General features: G+C 30.7%; 2 protein-coding genes and 1 non-coding gene across 3 annotated transcripts; 2 read left to right on the top strand and 1 right to left on the bottom strand.

Moving 5' to 3' along the window:
- Window positions 1-3,534: 3,534 nt before the first annotated feature.
- TRNAL-UAG lies at window positions 3,535-3,614 on the top strand. Its single transcript has one exon. It is a non-coding gene; the product is annotated as a tRNA-Leu (tRNA).
- Window positions 3,615-6,241: 2,627 nt separating this feature from the next.
- Window positions 6,242-14,421, bottom strand: LOC114421076 (exopolygalacturonase-like). The gene is made up of 7 exons (XM_028386854.1): window positions 14,371-14,421; window positions 13,354-13,416; window positions 12,045-12,120; window positions 10,184-10,254; window positions 8,945-9,247; window positions 7,331-7,852; window positions 6,242-6,777 (listed from the first exon to the last, which is right to left on the bottom strand). The coding sequence occupies exons 1-7, from the start codon at window positions 14,419-14,421 to the stop codon at window positions 6,511-6,513; spliced, it is 1,353 nt and encodes a 450-aa protein (XP_028242655.1). The 3' UTR covers window positions 6,242-6,510.
- Window positions 14,422-17,142: 2,721 nt separating this feature from the next.
- Window positions 17,143-18,159, top strand: LOC114421068 (ethylene-responsive transcription factor ERF118-like). Its single transcript, XM_028386847.1, has one exon. It carries the CDS (start codon window positions 17,143-17,145, stop codon window positions 18,157-18,159), a length of 1,017 nt encoding a protein of 338 aa, XP_028242648.1.
- The last annotated feature ends 3,786 nt before the right edge of the window (window positions 18,160-21,945 follow it).

Raw genomic sequence — 21,945 nt, 5'->3', positions numbered from 1 at the left:
TTATAATTTGTCACCTCATTTTTTTTCCTCATCAAATAAGAAAAATATTAATCATTTTTTCTTATCTTCATTTATTTAAATAATGTAAATTACATTAAAATTTTGTTTGGTTTAAAAATATTTTATTTTATTTTCTATGTTCACTATATAATATATAAAAGTATATTTAATTTATTTCAAATGACTTTTTTTTAATAGTGAGTTATCAAGTATGTCAAAATTTTATTTTTCTTTTTTGTCTGCTTGAGTTTTCACTTCACATTTAGGGTAAGGAAGAAGTGAAAGGAAAGAAAATGTGTTAAAACGTGAAAATTGCTTAATAAGCAAGAAAATAAAATTAGAGAAAGTTAAAAAATTTCTTTTCTCTTATTTGGTTATGTAGAAGTAAAAGGAAAGAAAAATATGCATATGAAATGACATAAGTATTTTTAATAAAAATATAAAAATAAGGATATTTTAGTCTCTTCATTATATACACCAAATATTCCTTTTATTTTAGTCCAAAATCAATTGCACTATAGATATTAGTGGGTCTTTTTATTTATTTTTAATTAGAAGACTCCAACAGATAATTTTTTTGTCTGTCCCTCCTTTTTCATGCTTTTTGAAAAAAATTTAGAAAAAGGCAAGACAATGTTGAGTGTCTAATTAATATTAAAAAAATAAATTTTAAGTATAATATTTAATTTTTTTAATTATATAAATAATTTTTTCTTTCATTTGTTTTAAAACCTGACTGATAGTAAATATTACTAGATTTTACCTTTTCTCTTGCTCTTTCACTTTATTTTTAGAAGACTCTAGATGATTGACAGTCATATAATTTGCTTTTATCCGTCGGTCTTTATTTGTCTTTGTTCTTCACGTGTTTGCATTAGAGAAAGGTAAAACAATATTCAATGTCTAATTAATATTAAAAACAATAAAGTATACCACTGAAAATATTTAACTGTATAAATCATTTTCCTTTCATTTATGTCAAATAATGAAGATTATAAATATTAATTGGTCTCATATTTTTATCATTCTTTTACTTTTTAGAAGACTCCGGACAACGGAAGGAATATATAATTTATTTTTATATGACAGACTTTATCTGTCTTTCTTTTTCATGCATTATAAATTTATTTGTCTTTCTCATTTCACGCATTTTAAACAACATGTTAGAAAGAAGTAAGACAATATTCAATGTCTAATTAATATTAAAAAAATTAAATTTAAATATAATTTTTTTAATTATAGAAATCATTTTCTCCTTCATTTGTTTCAAAACCTGACCGATTATAAATGTTAGTAGATTTCACATTTCCCCTTAATCTTTCATTTTACTCTAGACAATGGACGTACATATAAAATTTACTTTTATCTGTCAGTTCTTATTTGTCTTTGTTCTTTCAAGTGTTTCAAATAGAGGCGTTAAAGAAAGGTAAAACAATGTTCAATGTCTAAATATCTAATTATTTAAAAACAATAAAGTATTATAAATATATTTAAAATGTTTAACTATATAAATCAGTTTCCTCTAATTTAAGTTAAAACCTCAAAAGGATTATAAATATTAATTGGTCTCATATTTAACATTTTTTTTACTTTTAATTAGAATACTCCAGACGATTAAAGGAACATATAATTTTTTTTATATGTCAGGTTTTATCTGTCCTTCCTTTTTCGTGTACAGAATGTCAGAGAAAGGTAATACAACGTTCAATGTCCAATAAATATTAAAAATAGTAAAATTTCAATATAATATTTAAAATGTTTAATTATGCAATGTTCACTATAGAGAAAGGTAATACGACCGTTGATATAATTTAATCATATTTATTACATGAAAAATAAAGAGAATGACACGATCATAGCCCTTCCCTCTATTTCCATGATATGATAAATGAGTTGAGATTTAACCTTCAATTATGCAAGAGAAGCAAACACAACATACTTTGTGTTTATAGAGTGTATAAGTAGAGATGAAAATGAGTTGAATTGGATCAAATCCTATTTAAGTCTAATATGACGTATTTTATATTTTTATAATCTAAAGTTTGAATTTTTTATTCATTATGAGCTTACTTTTTAAGCTTGAACATGAGATTTATACAAATTTATTTCATGTGTTAGTTTCATATTAAGAAATATAACAAATATTTTATTTTTTTAACAAAGTCAAAGATTTTCATTACAAATATAGAAATTATATTTTTACAACAAAATATACAATTGAGAGAGAGAAAATTTGAATTTGAGATTTAATAAATAATAAGATGGAGGAGAGAGATATGCACAAAATATAATCTTATATAAATGGTTGTACAAAATTATTGTACATGTCTCTTTTAATTATTAAAATGACTCAAATTATCAAATTATTAAAATTATTTTACAATTTTATTGAAATAATTATAATATCATATATCATATTGATAAAAAAAAATTATTAAAAAATATTGCTATTAAATAAGTCAACTTTTCAAGCCTATTAGGCTTTTTTTAAAGTCTGTGAATTGACCTATTTAACTAGAAAGATTTTTTAAAAAGTTTGAGTCTTACTTTTTGTTATCGAGTTGAGTCAAATCAAATCTTCTAATAAATTATCTAACTTATTTTCATCCTTATGGATAAGTATTATTGATCTTTTACATCTATTTATGAGAATATTTCTTGACTAAAGCATTTATTAATAGTGATTTTTTTTCTTATAAAAGTTTATTTTTTATTTTTCCCACAGCTAAAAATAGCTATTAATGCAAAAAAATGATAAATTTTCATTTTAATTTGTCTCCTAGTACAGGTTGGATTGGAGCTAAGAATGTCTCTTGTATAAACTTCGTGATTGACTAATTGAGCTCGAATATATTCAACTACTAACCAATTAGAAATTCCAAAATAAAAAAGTTTTAAATATGACAGCTGTGGGAAACTGAATGCAAAAGTTTTAAAATGTCATGTAATAGAAAAATGTGAGTAATAAACTGAAAAAAAAGTATAATTCAGATTTGAAAACACACAAGTCTATTTTTAGTTGTTATTGTTCATGAAATTTATTTTAATATATGTTAGGTAATTATAAATTATTTAATTCTTCGTTAATGATAAATCTGATGAAACTGAATTAACAGTTATTGTTAATTGTAACTTTTAATCAATGACTAATGTTAGTTCAAGTGAACTTTACATAAACGTTTAATTAACAATTATGTTAATTGTAACTTTTCATCAACAGCTAAAATCAAATGAATGATTGTTGTTAAATTAATTGTAATTTTCCACTAATGATTTATAAAATTTTAAGCTTCCTTTACATAGTCTAATGTAATTTTTTTTTGTTATAGTATGTAAACCTATTTCTATTATTACAATTAAGTTTTATTTGATTCAGAATGTAGGAAAAAATTCACCAAAAAACAAAAAGGAATGTGCGAAAATGTTTTGCTTGAATTCAGGTTACATGCAATGCAAGGCACTCACTTGATTTGTTGGATACTAATTAATCAACTTATGAATTGATTATTTAAGTGGTTAGACAAATCATACGACGACAGTTTGGCCGAGTGGTCTAAGGCGCCAGATTTAGGCTCTGGTCCGAAAGGGCGTGGGTTCAAATCCCACAGCTGTCATATTATTTTGGAATTTCTAATTGGTTATTAGTTATATATATTCAAGGTCAATCACGAAGTTTATACAAGAGACATTTTTTTTTTCTCATATATTTTAAAATTGTATCATGTTAATCAAGAATGTCAAAATTTAAATACATTAAAAATCATAGAATCTGCAGAGAGAAATGTAGCTCCAATCCAACCCGTACTAGGAGACAAGTTAAAATGAAAATTATATATATATATATATATATATATATATATATATATATATATATATATATATATATTTCATTAATGGGTATTTTTAGCTGTGGGGAAAATTAAAAATAAACATTTAAAGAAAAAATATCATTATTGATAAATGTTTTAGTCTATGAATATTTTCAAACAAATCTTAAAGAAAGAATGCAGAGGGGGTAATTAGGGGCTTGAGCCCCCTCTTGGAACTTTTCATCATATATATATAAAATTAATTTTGTATGTTGTTATTATAATAATGGTTAATGTTGATTAATATAAAATTGTGTAAAATTAGATGTGTTTTTTATTTTATTGTATTGATTAAGTGATAACTAGTGTAAAATTGTGTAAAACTAATTGCGTGTTTGTTATTATTATTATAACAATTAAGGTTATCATCATTTAATATAAAAATTAGTTTCAATTTTATGTGTAAAAATAATATTTTTTTAAAAATTATTATTTATTATAAGTTAGACATTCCTCTTTATAAAGTTTTTGGATTCATCATTACTTGCATAAGAGTGAAAGTAGGTCGTGTCGTCCATGGAAGGTCTATGACCTAGTTAGTTTAAGGTCTGACTTGACTCGATTTATTTTGCAAAAATGTCAAGCTCAAGCTTTTTTAAGAAGTCTTTTTAGTTCAATAGGTTATGTCATAGGCCTAATCAAGTCTATTGGGTTGACCTACTTAACAATATTTTAATAAAAATATTATTATTAATATGATATATACTATTATTTATTTTAATGAAATTACAAAATTATTAGTGCTTTGATGATTTGAGTCATTTTGATATTTGAAACAAGTTAATTTATACAAGGATAGATGAGTAGTAAAAACAAATAATATTTTCTTTTGGTGAAACTTAAAAGACTTTGATAGTCTGTCACATGCAATGTTTGTAAGCAAGTTTTGATCACATCTATTGGTTTAAAATTATCCTATTATTTTTAATTAAAATGCTTAGCATGTTAAATTTTTTTTCACTTCTTAATATGAAACAAACAAAGCTAACAAGTTAGATAAACTTTGTAAAAGTCTACTCATGCTTAAAAATATACTCATAATGGATAATATACTCAAACTTAAACTATAAAAATATAAAACATGTTAGACCAAACTTAGGTAGAACTCGATCCAACCCAATTCATTTTTACTCCTACTTATACACTCAATTATTTAAAACACCTGATTAATATATTTTTTTTCTCTTCCTAATTCTTATCACCTATCATTATATTTTTCTCTCTTTTTTTCCTCTCTCACAAAGGGTTGAACATTTGAGGTGTCCAAATATATTTTTCCAGTCTAAAAATTGGTTATGTCTTGCCCATTCGAAAGTGTGTTTTCAAAATCATGTGATAGTGTCATTCTTTGTTTTCCGTATAATTCTTATAATTTGTACAAATCTCCCTTCCTAACAAAAAACAATTATGGTTTGTTAATATATCTTATAGAAACTTTATGCAAAGATCCATATACCAATACCATCCAAAGTTGGGGGTTATTAATACGCACCCGCCCCTTTCTCAATTAGTGTGTATTAGCATTATACACCAAAATATTTAGAAAAAAAAATCAATCAATTTCTTTGTTCTAATAAATTTCACTTGAGGATATTACAGTAATTTGATATGTATTCTTTTTTTTAAAAAAAGTTATTTCTCTCTCCTTGCATCTCTTTCATAGTTGCACACAAAAATTTTCAATTGTCACACAATCACTGAAGAGACAAAGTGAATTTTCTTGTTAATTTCTTTCATATGATGTTTCTACCCCTCTTTAATTTCTACCATCCTCCTCAACTGCATTATTCATTTGACCCAATCAAATCATGCATGTGACAGCCTTTACAATGAATTAGAGGACTCGCTAGAATTTTAACTATATGTGACTTAAAGACCTAATGAAGTCTAATTTGTTTCAAAATTAATAAACCATTTGTGTGATCAGTCAGGACGATGCGTACTACTTGGCAATGTCATTTTCCCTCTACCAGAAAACAAAAAGGCAATTATAAAAATAAAACAAGAAGGAAAAGTAATAAAAAAGATAAAATGTACCGGATTAGATTGGATGATAATTGAAATTGATTTTGACAGTAATGAATTTTGCAGTAATAATAATCAATCAATCAGAGATTATCAAAATAAGAATTTCCAGATCTTGTGTGCAAGAAAGTCAATAAGAAATACAACCGCTGGAGTCTGGTTTTGGATAAAACTAGAACTACGAAGGGATCGTAGAAGAAGACAAGGTAGCTGTTGGAAAGAGATTTTTTAAAGAAAATACCAAAAGTGAAATTTATTAGAACAAAGAAATTGATTTGTTTTTTGTCCGAATATTTTGGTATTCATAATAACATTATATTCATTTATAACATAAAAATAAAGGGAGACATTCAAAGTTTTGTTTGCAGTTAAAATTATTGCAACGCAGATTCATCTGATAAAAATCAAATGAAAACAAAAACAAAAACAAGGGTTATGATCCTTTTGCAAAACAAACTTTTGCTACAAAAGTTATTTTTCACCTTATTTTCAAACATAACAAAACTTAATAGTTTTTTTGCAACATACCTTTCAACAATGGATGCTTCTAGATGATATTATTTCATTTTTTACATGCAAGATACAAAAAACTTGTAATTTTTTTTTTCCCATAATGCTAGGTTGAAAGAGGTGTTGCACGATGAGCGATGCAGGATGGGGGGGTTTGTTTGCCATAAGAAGCACCCTCGACTTTAAAGCAATTATTTCTTAGTAGCGGTCTTCCCTTGCCACGAACACCATAACGCCACAAATTAATGTTGTCCAGAGTTATTTTTTGACACGGCTTATCTTTACTGCAGTTAAAATTGACTGCAATATCAGTTTCGCTGCTTCCTCGAATATTTCTGTATGTCACGTTGCTGATTTGCACGTGTGAAATCTCCTGTAACAAAATTAGTCATGAGTTTTTAAACACCAATTATTTTTGAGCTTGAACTATATATATAGCTAGGTACAATCACTGTGCTACTGTGGTCTTATGTTATGGCAATTATCGATATACAAGTTATTGTTATTGTTTTAATATGTAAAATGTCTTCCACTAATTAATGCAGAACCGACTGAATGCAAGAAAAAAAAAATCCAATACCAAAAATTTAAAGAAAAAACAGCCTTACAATGACAGGTAAAGCAATTTTAAATGGTCATACTACCACAAATCATCATCTATGGTAAGTTTTTTTAACTTTTACAACACCATTAGATGCATAAAAATTCTCAATTAAAATCTCTATTGCTTTTTTTAATGTAAAAAGGCATGTACTAGCATCACAATAGAGATAGGCATCCCAATAAGATTGACACCCCTAACTCTACCCACGCCAAAAAGCTAATAATGTTATTCTTTTAATTATAAATAATTTATAATAGTAAAATAAGTGTGGAAGAAAAAAGTAGCTATTGTGAATATTAAAATGTGAGCTAGAAGCACAAACCTTAAGGTCGCATTGATGTAGTGGACAATATTGTTGATCAATGACAATAGGATTTTGCACACTATTCATGACAATGTCTTCATAGACAAAATTTGAAGCGTTTAAAGTTTTCTTCAATGGAGCAGCCCATGTTTTGATTCTAAGACCATTGCTAGTACCAACAAACGTGCAATTCTTGACAACTATATCTTCCACATCCGTTTCTCCATCATTCTTCCCAAGGCTTCCCACGCTAATTCCATGACCAGGGCCACAAACAACATTTGAAATCCAAGCATTCTTAGTGCCAGAAATCATAGCAACACAGTCATCGCCGGTGCCAATTTTCACACTGGTGATGTTTATCCCATTTGTTTGGGCTATTTTGATTCCATCTGTGTTGCGGTTGTGCTCGGGGGATTTTAGGGTTAGATCTGTGAAGGTCATGTTCTCACATCCGAACACTATGAAATGGCCACCTTTGCTATCAATGGAATGCAAGTTTTGGACATGGCCATTGGTGATGAAGTCAAAATCCATAGTCTGGCCAAATATTGAACCAAACAGTATGTTAGTATAAGTTACAACATGCATGTGAAGCTAAGAATATTAGGGGAGGTAAATAAATACAAGTAACGTGTGTGTAAACCACAGACATTTGTGATTCTACATTCATTTCCTAACGATCAGTAAGGTTGTTTTCCTTCTATTCCTTTCCTTAATGGTAACTGCATTCATTTCCAGTTATGATATGGTAAAACACCGTGAGAACCAAGCAAAATACTACTAAAACAAACTTTTTTTTTTTATGAAATTCATTGAAATGGATCAAAATTAAACTTGATTTATGAAATACGAAATGATGGATTTTAATATGTAACATACGATGCAAGGTTATGACTTTTTTTTTTTTCTGATTATGCAAAGTTATGACATGTTGATAACAAGTTAGAAAGCTTATACTTGAGAAGAGGAAATGAAATCAATATTTGTTATCTTATAAGGAATCACGAACAACAACATAACAGGAGGAACTTCTCCTTTGTCTAGTGGTTTGGTTTTTCACTCAATCTTGTGCCACATAAAATTGACTATGAGAAGACAGTTTCATAATTACCAGACAAAAAAAAGAGACCTCCCGTTTAGACACTAAGTGATAAGTTCAAATAGTTAACATCTGCAGACATGGCAAAGTCTTATCCCACTGAATGAGGTTGAATTCGTAAATCACACAACATCATTCAGCATGATAAAAAAATAGTTATTATCCGTTAATTGAAATACCACAAACTTTTTTTCTAATTGATGCTAATAAAAAGTTTAATCCAAGAATTAGAAAAGACTAATGCTCAAAATTCTAACAAAATAATGATGTGGATAAAGTAACCTGTATATATATGTGGTGCTTGAAAGTTGAAAGGTGTAATGAGGTGCATGTGTTTTAGTTGAGTACCCCGCCTGTAACCCTTTTAATGCAGAATATTAGATTCTAATTATTGCATATCAGATTCTGATTACAGAATATCAGAATATTATTTCTGATTGATTCTGATACACAACAATCAGAATTTAATATTCTGAATTACCTTTTAAAAAATTGGTTGATAAAAAAAAAAAAAAAAAACAAGAACATACTGTAAAAAGAATTTCACAATTCGCATTGTTTTTGCATTTTCGGCGAGTGGCAGATCCTTGACCATCCAATGTGCCGCCTCCATTCACATTCAATTGGTCGATATATCTGAAATTTATCCATTTTTGATCAGTGAGCAAAGATGGATCTATTGGAGCCTTCAGAACACCTTTGATTTGGAAGGTAATCGAATCATTGCATGGACCCTTAAATATAACACTTTTGAGCATGTAGGTTCCTTTTGGGATCAAAACCGTTGCTGATCCATTCCACTTGCATGCATCACTCCACGCTTTCAAAAATGCCTTTCACAAAAGAGCAACACATTTTTAGATAGCTCGATAAACTAAAGAATAATGTTATTCTCGCAATAATTTCTCACCACACTTTTTCCATGTCCCTTTTTTTAATCGTTAATACATCACTTATTTTATCTTCACTTTTCTCTCTTATCTTTCTATCACTTTTTCATATCTCTATTCTTGTAGGCCATGTTTGACTTAAAAAAAAAAATCTAAAATACTACCTTAAAACTAAAAAATTAAAAAGTTAGTTGACCGCTAAAAGTTGTTGACTGAAATCACTTTATAAATGTTGGATATATAAATGTTTATATGATATTTTTATAAAAAATAAAATAAAATTTATGGATAAAATATATTTGTGGGTAATTATAATTTTACTTTTTTAATTGATTTTAAACTCTTATAATTGTTTATTTAAAGATCAATCATTTTAATTATTTGGTTCAGTTTCAATTATTATACTTTTTTTTCATATTGTGCATTCTACAATTAATTTTATATTATATCTTAAAATACTCCCGGTCTCAACCAAGTTTAAAATAAAATAAAAAAACACATAAACTTAAGTAGGATGATTTATTATATTTATCCGTATGGTAATAAAATCCTATATTATCTAAAGGGGTAGAAGATAAAGTTAACAAATATTTTTAAAAGCTAAAAAAAACGTAAGAAGTTAGAAACTAAAATACTACTTGAAATAATGTCTCAAAAATGTTGCAGGTTATTACAAAAATTTTATCAAGCACTGCTAACATGGTTAAATAAACTTTGCAACTAACAAAAAAGTTAAAAATTAACTAAAAATATTTATCAAACATACTTGAATTGAGATTTAAAATTGTCAAAAATGTAGGTAGAAATAGCATTATTCAAAATCAAATTGTAAAAGAAAAGTGAAGGGGGGATGTTGACAAAGGAAATTAACATGCTTACCACACTGTTATCTTCCTTGCCATCTGCAATTGCACCGTACTCTGCCACATTGAAAAGCTTAATGTGTGCATCTGCAATAAATGGCAATAAGCATAACATGAACAAATATTTTGCACACATTTTATGTTCTCCTATGTAACCTTTCTTCCTATTCTCTTTTTGTAAGTTGTCTTCCTTTTTATTTTGAGACAATAAGTTGTCTTCCTTTTCAGTTGACAATAGTATGATTCGTACACACATATATACAAAATATATCTTTGTAAAAGTCTTTGTCATAATTATTTGTCTTAATTATAATGAATCATTTTTTTCAGTTTTTATCTGATATTATATTGAATGTTTTAATATATAATATATAGATAATCATAATTATAAGAGATTTTGACTTTCAATTAATTAATTTAATTCTTAAATTTTGTAATGGAGTCGATATGCATTAATAAAAAATTGCGTGTGTAAAAATTAGTCTATAAAAAAAATTTAAAATAGAAAAAGTCAAATGCTATTTTTAAATGAAAACTAATTATTTTATTATCACTTTTCATAAAATGTATTTAATATTATTAATGCAGTATCTATAAATGTAATTAATATAATTTTTTGCATTTAATAAATGTAATTTATGCTTTACACTTATTAAATAAATTACTTTCTGTTTAAATTTATGTATATTAAAATCCTATTAACATTAAAGTATACATTAGAATTTTTATTAACTTTAGTATTGCTTAAAAAATCTTTTAATATAATTATTTGAGTATAAGTATTAATGTAATATTTATATAGATATATAATTTTTTCTATGTAATGTGTGTGCAAGTGTGCACACAAGTGCAATACATATTTATAGAGTTCTAATTTAATTTAAGAGCATCTTCAATGGGGTGCTTACATGAGTTGGTTAATTTTTTAAGCAATGTTGCTTAATTTTTTTTCCTCATTGGAGTAGATGACATGAAGTTGTTTACCCTTGCTCAAAAAATTTATACCATAAATAACATTTTTCAAATATTGTAAGACCCGCAAAATTAAGTTAAACACTCACTTTAACAACTTTAGCATTTGAGTGAATTTTAGTGTAAAGTGTGTAAATCTATGTGAAATTAAAAGGCCCACAAAACTAAGATAAACAACCCATCTATACAACTATGCATTATAGGTGCTCAGTCAATCAAAATCACTTTGCCTAATTCACTATACAAATAACTGGTTGAGCCCTAACTATATTTGTCTCCCACTTGAAAATCATCATTATACTACATTAAAATTTAAAATATACTCAATAAATAGAAATAATGTTTTTTTTTCACTTTGTAACGGTTAAAATTAATACCATTTGTAGTCATCCTATTAAAATGACTCTTGAAAATTGGCATTAGATAGGTGAGTGGGTGGGTGTATGTATTTAGATCATTCATTTAAAGTGACTCTTAAAAACTGATATTATGTATGTGTTATGTGGGTAAGATGATAATAAACAAAACTATAATTTTTTAAAGTAAATATATTCAATAAAATTGCAATTATCTAAGCAACTAATAATACATATATATGCAAACTATCCACAAAATGTAAAGCTTGGGTTTAACTCATTTAAACAATCAAGTCTAACTATTAGCTTTAATTTGTTTGTTTAACTAAACAAACTTCATAAGCACTTAATTCAACTCATTTACAATCCTCTGAAAAGCCATTTAATACAAAACACCACTTGTAGCCAAACAAGGGTTTGCAGGGTAACTCTTAGAAGACATATTCCTTGTATAGATCAAACATGTAGACTAATATATGAGACTTGATCTTGATTACTAAGCAGACACTCATACACTAAAATAAGGTAAGTGCCAGCTTGTGAGCTTACCTTTTCGTAAGCTTGTACGCCCCTGCTCTTCCGACAGCCAGAGTTGATGTGTATGTGAACCTTGGATTTGGCTCCTCTTAAGTGAGGATTGTGCGTTTTAGAATATAAAGTGTAATAAAGACATTAATTAGAAAATTAACAATTGAGATTATAATTAATTTTAGATTTTGTTAAATATGAGTTAAAAAAATGATTTTGTTAAATATGTATTTGATTTTATCACAATTTTCAACCATTGATTTTCTAATCAATGATAGTAATTGCACTTTATCCTCTAAAATGCACCTTCTCACTTCAGAGAAGCCAAATCCGGGGATTACAATTTTCAACCATGCTCTTCTGTTAGTATAAATCACAATGATCATTTTTTGGGGAATTCCTTAACAGATCTGCTAATTAGTGTAAAGCACAAAGTCATCTTAAGAAGATTTCCTCAACAGATATGGCTATGCATAGGTATTGACAGATTGAGAAGCTTTGCTTCATTGTGTTTTCTCTTTTTCCATGTTGTTTTCCCCCACTCTTCTGCTATGGATGATCCCTTGTCCTCCAAATTCTTTTTACGTTCTTTCTCTTCAATTTAACGAACTTATACAGAACCAATAGTCTAACCAACATAATAAAATAGAGTCCTCATTCTTGAATGGGGGGCAAATTTCAATTACCATCACAAAACATCTTTCTTTATATTTTATAAAAACTATTTGCATGCTAAAATTTCTTCTTTCTCCCTAAATATCAGGGGTTTATATGTCAAATTAATTACTATCAAATTTCCTTTTGATGTTAAAATTTTCTCTTTCTCTCTAAATCTCAATTTCTAACACTCAAATTGGTTTACTTTCAAATATTCACTTACCTATTAAATTAGAGTATACTTTTTGAAAGTAAATCAGTATACATTTTGCTTAGCTTATTTTAGAGAAATAATGGCTTGTTTTTATCAAGTTTCTAATAAAGCTTTCGAAACATAAGTGATTATTTCTTAAAATTAATCTCATTGTATTCTCCCCTAAAGAATGACAAACATCATATTTAATTTCTTTTCTTTTAAATTTAAATTCTTTTCAAACAATTATGCATATCTTTTACAGCCTTAATTATTTTTTATTTTAATATATATATTTGATATTCAACATGACTAATTATATATACATCCTTCATAATTTTAAATATTTTTATTTTTATTATATTTTAAATTTTGCATAAACTTGAATATACTCATAAAGCACAAAATGCTAGTTAAAACTGATTAAAGGCAAAGAAGAAAAGTTTGCAAGATGTGAACTAGGGTACAAATAGAACATACCTGCAGATGTGAACGATGGAACCAGAGTCCGAGGCACAATGTTTGGGCCCAAAATTCATAACCCTGGATACAAAAACATTTACATGTCATCACAGAGCACATGCTAAAAAAGCAAGATAACCATTACATAAAACTAAGGTTAAATTATCTTTTTGATCCTCTAATTTAATATTTAGGTTCGATTTAATCCTCTTATTATTTTAAGCTTTAATTAGGTGTTGTGTTTTTTTAAAAATGGTTTGATTAGGTCCTTTATTTTTAAAAGGTTCAATTGGGTCCATTTTTTAAAATGGTTTAAATTTGGTCCCATTTTTCTTCCATTGTTCTGAAAATTTTTAAAAATAAGACCAAAATTGGTTTTAAATTGGACCAAATTGAACAGATTTTAAAAAATAAAGGACCTAATTGAACCTTTCAAAAAAAATAAAGGACATAATTGAATCATTTTTTAAAAAACACAGGACCTAATTGTACCTTAAAATAATAAGAGGATAAAATTGAACCTAAAAAATAAATTAGAGGACCAACATACATGATGACTGATGTATACAACAACACAATAATAATAATAAAGGCCTTTTGCCACTAGGCAGGATCAGGTACATGAATCAATTGAGACCATTTCGCTATGTAAAAAATAGGTCTTTGGAGAGGGCACTGGGATCTAGGTCCTTTTTAATACTAACTTAACACTCTGATTTACTCTTATCCTCCATAGACCATATGACCAACTTCCCTAACTAGGGCTTCATTGGTCTTCTTAGATTACCAGATTCTAGACAGATTCCATCATATTTTCCTCAATAAGTGTAACTGCTACTTTATTTCTAAGATATTCATTCCTAATCTTTATATTCTTGTATGCCTACTTATATATTGCAACATTCTAATCTATGCAACACTCAGCTAATGCTCTCATTGACACCTTGCTACCCATCACCTGGTACCATAAGGCATATAAAGGCTTGTTGGTCTTATGAATGCATGATAAAATGTTCCTCAGAGCTCAACCAGTACCTTTCCAATCACAAATAACAAATGAAACATTCCTTCATTCATTTCATCCATTTGGGTCCTATAATTTACAATTTTCATCTCCATCACTTTGTAAGACATGACACAGATGTCGAGAAAAAATTATCACAGTAAACAAGTACAGATTAAATGAGTTTTCATTGCCAAGTAGTGATAATAAACATAAGTCCCAAGATTAAGAGTGAACCAATTAGCTAAAATTGGAATAGAACCTCGTTTAACAAAGCCATTTGTCAAAATTATAAGGGAAAGATGTAAATTAGAAAACCAAATATATTACTGATAGGACTCTCCAAGTAATAGTGTGGAAGGAATATAAAATACTAGCTTAATTCTCTGATTTACATTAATAATCTAGGTAGTACATACAACTAGCACAAGCTCAGCCAATACTACAAAGTAACATCATGAAACCTGGATATTATAAGACCATCAATCCAGGAATATTTGGCATAACTTTGAGGACACCAAGGGGCATTTGGTACAAGGAAAATTTTTTGTTTTCCAGGAATTTGAAATTGGGAATGTTTGTTTCCCATATTTTATAATTTTAAAAAAATAGCATTCCCAGGAAATATAGTTTTCCGGGAATGTATTTTACCTGTGTTTTTCCTGCAAAAATGTTCCCATGGGGAAGGAGGGAATTTAACTTTCCAAAGTTGGGAGAAAAGTATCAATGCTGTAAAATTGTATTGTTCCCTTTTTTACGGTAGAAATGTCACGTTAGACTTATTTAGCTCATTTAATACAATTATATGAAGTTTTGAAATAATTTCTTATTAAATGTGATAAAATAATCTTTGATTCTCATGAAACATGTATAAACATTTCAAAGAATGTTAATGACCATCCAGATAGATTTAGTCATTCCTAGGAATCACGATTCCGATGATTTATGATTCCTGGGATTCATGATTCCCGAGCATGGAAAAAAGTTTCCTTTTACCAAACGACCCCCAACAGTAAGACAATGAATTTAAAGAAAGAAGTTTACAACCACAATTAAACTACTATCATCCTATTAGTTTTACCCCAAACATACCTGTGCACAAAATGACTTTCAACAATGCACCAATTGTGTTTGGGTAGCCTATATTTTAATATGCAATTCTTTCAGCATCATTTATTTAAAAATCAATTCCACCAAAATAAATAAAAAAATAAAAAACAGACCTGATATATCAGCTTATCATATAACAGTTGACTACAAATTTAAAAAATTTTAAAGAAAAATTTAAGGAACTACCCCCCACCTCCAAAATGAAAACACAAATGAACTAAATCTTTGGATTAATAACATAACAAGGAATGTGTTGGAGAAAACACACACCTCTTCACGCACTACACAATGAGAGAGCACACCATAAAAAAAGGCAACACCATGAATAAAATAAGATAAGATCACAAATTTATTTAACGTGATTCGGCCACCCATTCATACATTCACAACAATTTATTTAACGTGTGGAGAAACAATCCAAATTTTTAATTTCAAATCTACAGGATATTGTTTAGATTTAAAAGGATTTATCTTATCTTTACGATGTTGTTTCCATTCAAAGATATTATCTATAAATTAGGAATTTGTTTCTTATTTAAGACTAAGATGTTAGGTCTATAAATAGAGATTCTTGAGATGAGAAGAACACCCAACTTGAAGAGGGATCACCACCCTAAGTGAGAAAGGCACCAATATTGGCATTTCCAGTAAATATCATTGTGTGTGTAGCAACCGAAACGCTCCTCTGGTCAGTCACCGTTGGCAGCACAAAAAGCTACATGACTAAGACTTTCGTTCCCCCACTCGATCTCCACGCGCGTGTGATTCACCTTGCATTGGATCCTCGTAACCGATCCAGCCTGCATCTTAGATGCACACGTGGAAAAACAGAAACATCGGATTCCGAGGGTGTATCAAAAGTCGTTACATTATGTTAGCTTGATATACATGTAACATGTTGATGGGTCATGCATGGTTGATGTATGTGCAGTGTCACACATAGCCCCATGCCAGCTCACACCTAATAATGGAAATAAATTAACTTGCATAATTAATATTTTTATGTTTTACCTACTCAGTCCCTTTAATGCGAATTCTTGGCCAGGGGATTAGAGAAAGCGAATGGCTCAGGCCTTTGCTGTGTAGAATAGAGAAGAGCAAAGAGAGGGGCCACTCACTGTGAGAGAAACACAGCCAAGCATAGAAGACAGAAAAAGAGGAGAGAGAAACAGCGGCAAAGACAGAGTAGCCTCCTCCTTCTCAGTGAAAACAAACAAGAGCTGAGATGGCAGATAAAGCTTGACGCTTGATTTCTACGTTTCTCGGAGAATTTGTCTTCAAAAGAAGGGCAAGCAGTGGATTTATCTCATCAAGGTGATTTGGGTTCCGTTGAAGCTTTTCATTGTTTATGTTTTTGTTTCTTTCTTGTTGACTCTCTTTGTGTGTCCTGTTGCTGTATGCTACACTGCATTCTGAACAAGAATATTGTGAACCCACCTGTTTCAATGTGATTGAGGCCAAAATGGACATGTGGAGTGGAGTGCTTTAGAGGCTTTTCACATACAAAAATTTTCTTATCTCTTCATATTCTTAAGAGGGGATTTCACCTGAGACCTTGAGAGATTTTGTTACCTTTTTCCCGGTTGGCTTCGTTCCTTTGATTTCCTTCCTTCTTTGATTCAATTTGGTTTCCTTCACAGTTTTCTGGGTATTCTGAGGGGGGTTTGGAGGGTTTTTCTCAATTTTTTTCCACCATGGCAGAGTCTCAGAAACAACCAGCTTCTAGACCAAAGCAAAAGCTTCACTCCATGCAAGAGCCCAAGGCGATGAGAAAACTGCACATCATTTGCAACGATCCTGATGCTACTGATTCATCCGAAGATGAGTTGGAGAGGATTCAGAACCCGAGAAGAGTAAAAAGAAGTGCATGTGAGATCCCTCTTCCTCACACATTCACCACTCCTGAAATGAGGGTTAGCACTAAAGATCAACCCCAAAGTAAGAAGAGGGCTTTGACTCATACCCCATCAGCGAGGAGGAACACTTCTAGGAAATATAGAGGTGTTAGGCAGAGAAAATGGGGAAAATGGGCCGCTGAGATATATAACCCATTTCAGAGTACTCGTATATGGATAGGCACTTTCAGCACTGCAGAAGAGGCTTCCCAAGCCTATGAGGCCAGAAGGCTTGAGTTTGAAGCTATGGCAAAGGCTCAAGCTTACAAAACTGGTTCTCGTTCTGCTGCTGAACCTTTGGCTACAACTTCTGAGAAGAGTAACTGCCGTAACTCCTCTTCTGCTGCTGCTGCAGTTGATGTGTCTGTATCTGAGAAGGTTTCTACTACTTCTGATGACTCGGACAAAAGTGTGTTGTCACACAATTCACCATTGTCTGTGCTTGAGTTGGATACCCCAGCTTCCAAATTCATTGAGATGGGTAATGTTTCAACTGACGAAGCTATTGAGGCTAACAATTTGGTCGATGAACTTGCAGAGCTAGAGATACCAGATTTGAATCTGTTGAACTTGCCGCCACCACCATCTGCTGCTGTTCCATCTGAGATTGAGCCAAACTTTGGGCTTGATTTTGATTGGCTATCGTTCGATGATTATGGACAGGGTTTTGATGATTTTGGTGGCTTGGAAGATATTCATATTTGTGGGTTTGATGACAATGAGCCTAGTGAGCTTCCTGATTTCGATTTTGGTGATTTTGGTGCTGATGAGTTTTCTGGTTGGACTGAGGATCCCCTCAATATACATTATGCCTAAGTTTTCCATAACTCCATAGGAATAAAGCTAGACTTCTACAATATTATAAGTTTTGTTATTGTTACGCCTTAAGTTCTGTTATTTTTTGCAAGATCTCAGGAATTGTAGTATCAATTTCTGAGTGAGTGAATGTTATATGCGTTTGTATTTATTTATTTTTGAGGGAGTTGTTAACTTGTTAGTCGAGCTAGAGCAGTGAGATGGGGGGAGAATCCTTTGGGTTTTCCCGTGCTGTTACAGAGACATCCAAGGGATCTCAAACAATGATACTATGTCGAAATTTCAAGATGGCAGAGTATTAATGAAATGAACTTCAATGTTTTGCATCGTTTAAAAAAAAGCCCACATTTTAAGATAGTATCGAAGCCTATCCTAGATCCATTACAAGGTCACCCAACATATTATCCACGCACCAAGCTCAAAAGTGCTAGGCATGAGGAGGTGTATTGGTAAAAGTCCAAATCCCACATTGCCAAGATAGACAATATAAGTGGGGGGAAACCCTCACCCTATCAGCTAACTTTTGGGGTTCAGTTAAGTCCAAACTCACAGAATGTTTCTTCATAGCATAGCCATAATTGCTAAAACTGACAATAAGGTAATTTATACTAATCATTTTCAGGCCCTTCTTAAAACTTGTCATGTTTTTGAACTTAATAGTTAAAACACCTACTAATTTCTTAAAAAGAAAAACTAGAATCCTTGATGGGAAGATAAAAAATGTGCACAAATGAAGTAAAAAAGTCTACCTCAAAAAAGTCTAAACAATCAAATCATTATGAAATAGGCTATATAGCATCTTGTTAATAAATTCAAACTTAACACTTAAAATCTCAGCTTTAGAGCGACCATATATCCCCTCACACAAGAGTAACTTTGTCCTATTTTATAGCCACAAATACACTAATCTTTGGCTATGATTCAAACCTCATCCTCAAACTTCATCGTACCTTGTTTTCAGTTTCTAGTCCACACATTTGCAAGTGAAAAATACAGCATTGCTCAGATATTAAACAAATGAGGGTGAAACCAATTAGCAGACAAAAGAAAATTAACTCAATAAACATACATAAAGAATGGGTGGCATAAACAGAAGGGATTTGTCATCTAAACAAACACAAACCAGATCACCCAATCCAAGCAGAAATTAGATCTAACATAGTAAGAGAACATTAAAATGTGCATAAACTATTCAATCACCAGAGTAGACTAAAACTAATACAGAGAAGCATTAGCATAACCTAAGTTTGGAAGGCCAAAATTGGCAATTCCTACATTCAAGGCCATCATGGGATATGGAAAGGGAAAATAAATGAAAGAATTTACAATCAGAAGCTGCATAACTTACTCAACTAAGACTCCCATTCTTCTGCTCCAGTGTTGAATATATGATGCCAGCAAAATAGATCAAGCTAAAAATAAACTTGGCTGCTTCAGAAAGGAATAGAAAATTTCTCCTCGAATGCAACCGCACTCACCAAACTTGTCAAGGATAAAATAAAATATCAATAGTACTTCACAACTAATGCTAGACTAAATGGAAACTTTCCCCTATTGTTTTGCCTCTGTCTTGTTAGCTGCTAGTATATCTATTATAGAAACCTAAATCATTCCAAAACTGATGTCTGTGCATGATAATATGTAGGCGTAAACAACCACATAACCATAAAAAAGGAGGGAGACGAGAAACACATCCTTTTCACTAGAAAAATGAATTTTATTGCAGAAAAGAGTGACCCGATAAAACTAAAATCACAGCTGTCTCTACTTTTAATACTTCAGAAAAGTTAATCAGAGGATCGTATGGGAGAAAATGACATTTAATTTGCTTGATAAACAACACAAGAAACCAAGGAAGATGCCTCTACAGGTCTCTACTCGGTAGAACCAGGGGAAAAAATAAAATATGGCATTACCTGAGGCTCCCTTGAAGGGAGGTTAGTGCAAATGTTAAAAAAGCAGGGGATGTTTGAGTAATTTACTCTTTAACTTACTATATATGTTATGCACTTATGCTTTAAATAGTTTGTTACATGAGTAGTTTAATATATTTTTAATCCTATTATTGTTTAATTGTTTAATTTATTACATTATATGTTATGTTTCATGAAAGCAGCAAAGAGAAATCCTCCATCAACAAAACAAATAAGGAAACCAACAATCAACAAAAAGTTAATAAATCATTAAAAAATGCTCTCCAGTTCCTATGTAAATCTACCAAATTACCAAAAAGACTCCAACAAGAAAATCCTGAGCCACATTAGAGACTAAAAAAACAAACTTGTACCAAAGCACACCTAACACTAGTTTTCCTTCCAAATTTGACCATTCCATACTAAATAGATAGTGAAAGAACAACAAACCTAGTCAAATTGCCATAAAACTTTAATGTCTTTGCTCCCCAGTGTTGTTTATGGTGGATCGCAGACCAATGTTGTTAATGGCGGAAAGCCAAAAATCCGCCATAAAAATATGGCGGATGGCGTAGCGGAAAATGGCGGATGTCATGACGGACCAAAAAAAAAAAAAAAAAAAAATATATATATATATATATATATATATATATATATATATAAACTCATTGAAATTGAAAAAAACAAAAGAGGACTGGACAGGAAAAAAAAATTGTGGTGTCAAATAGGAAAAAAAATAAAAAATGGGACTGTCAAAAGTAAAAAGTGGGTGTCAATTAGCAAAACGAAAAAAAAAGATGCAGACACAAAAAAGGGGTGTCAAACAGCAAAAACAAAACAAAAAAGGGGTATGAATGTACACAGTGGAAAATATCGCAGCGAGAGGTCAGATCTTCCTTTCTTCTCAAAAGCTCATTTCGAACCTTTTGTAGACTCATCGTCGGTGCCTTCCGCTCTAGATCTTCGAAAGGAAGATCTGATTCGAGAGAATTTGCACCTTAGAAAGGGTGACCTCGCAAAAGGCCAATCGGTCATGGAAGTGCGAAACCGCCTTCGTACGCGTTGTCACCGCCGTTCGTGCCGGTGCTTGTCGCTGCCCTTCGTGCCGTTGCTCGTCGCTGCCCTTCGTGCCGGTGCTCGTCGCCGCCATGGGGTCGTCGCTGTCAGCCCAACTCCTACCGCGGAAAAAAACAAAAAGAAAACGCTATTTTCCGCCATGCCGCCATAACCGCCATGGCTATGGCGGCCGCCATTCGAAACCCGCCACGCCACCGCTATTTGGTGACGTTTTTTCAAAAAACCGCCACGCCTTTCCGCCATGGCCGCTTTTTAACAACACTGTGGCAGACCATGGCAGAAAGCCAAAAAGCCACCATAAATGCACGGCGTATGGCGGAATGAAAAATGTCGGAAGCCATACTTCGTATCCCATTGCCCAGAGGCTCTTCGCTATGCGAAGGTATGGGGGAGGGATGTTGTACGCAGCCTTACCCTTGCATATGCAAAGAGGCTGTTTCCGGATTCGAACCCATGACCAACAAGTCACCAAGGCACAACTTTACCGCTGCACCAGGGCTCGCCCTCAAAAATGTCGGAAGCCATGGCGGACCAAAAAAAATTTATATAAATACTTATATAACAGTAGATATAATAGTAAATATAAAAAACTAAAAAAACAGTAGATATAAATACGTAAAAACAGTACATATAAATACTTAAAAACAGTACATATAAATGAAAAACAAGGCAAGTTTTATGAGTTCACAATAATCAACACCTAACAAACTCATTCAAGAGTTCAATTATTCAAATCAATAAGAAGTAAGAACTAAACTAAGAAAAATGATAACCTAACAAACTCTTGAATGATTTT

This window comes from Glycine soja, chromosome 8 (genome assembly GCF_004193775.1).
Source record: "Glycine soja cultivar W05 chromosome 8, ASM419377v2, whole genome shotgun sequence".
Classification (NCBI taxonomy): Eukaryota; Viridiplantae; Streptophyta; class Magnoliopsida; order Fabales; family Fabaceae; genus Glycine; species Glycine soja.
The sequence above is the reverse complement of the archived record's forward strand: the minus strand, read 5'-3'. Positions and strand labels throughout refer to the sequence as shown.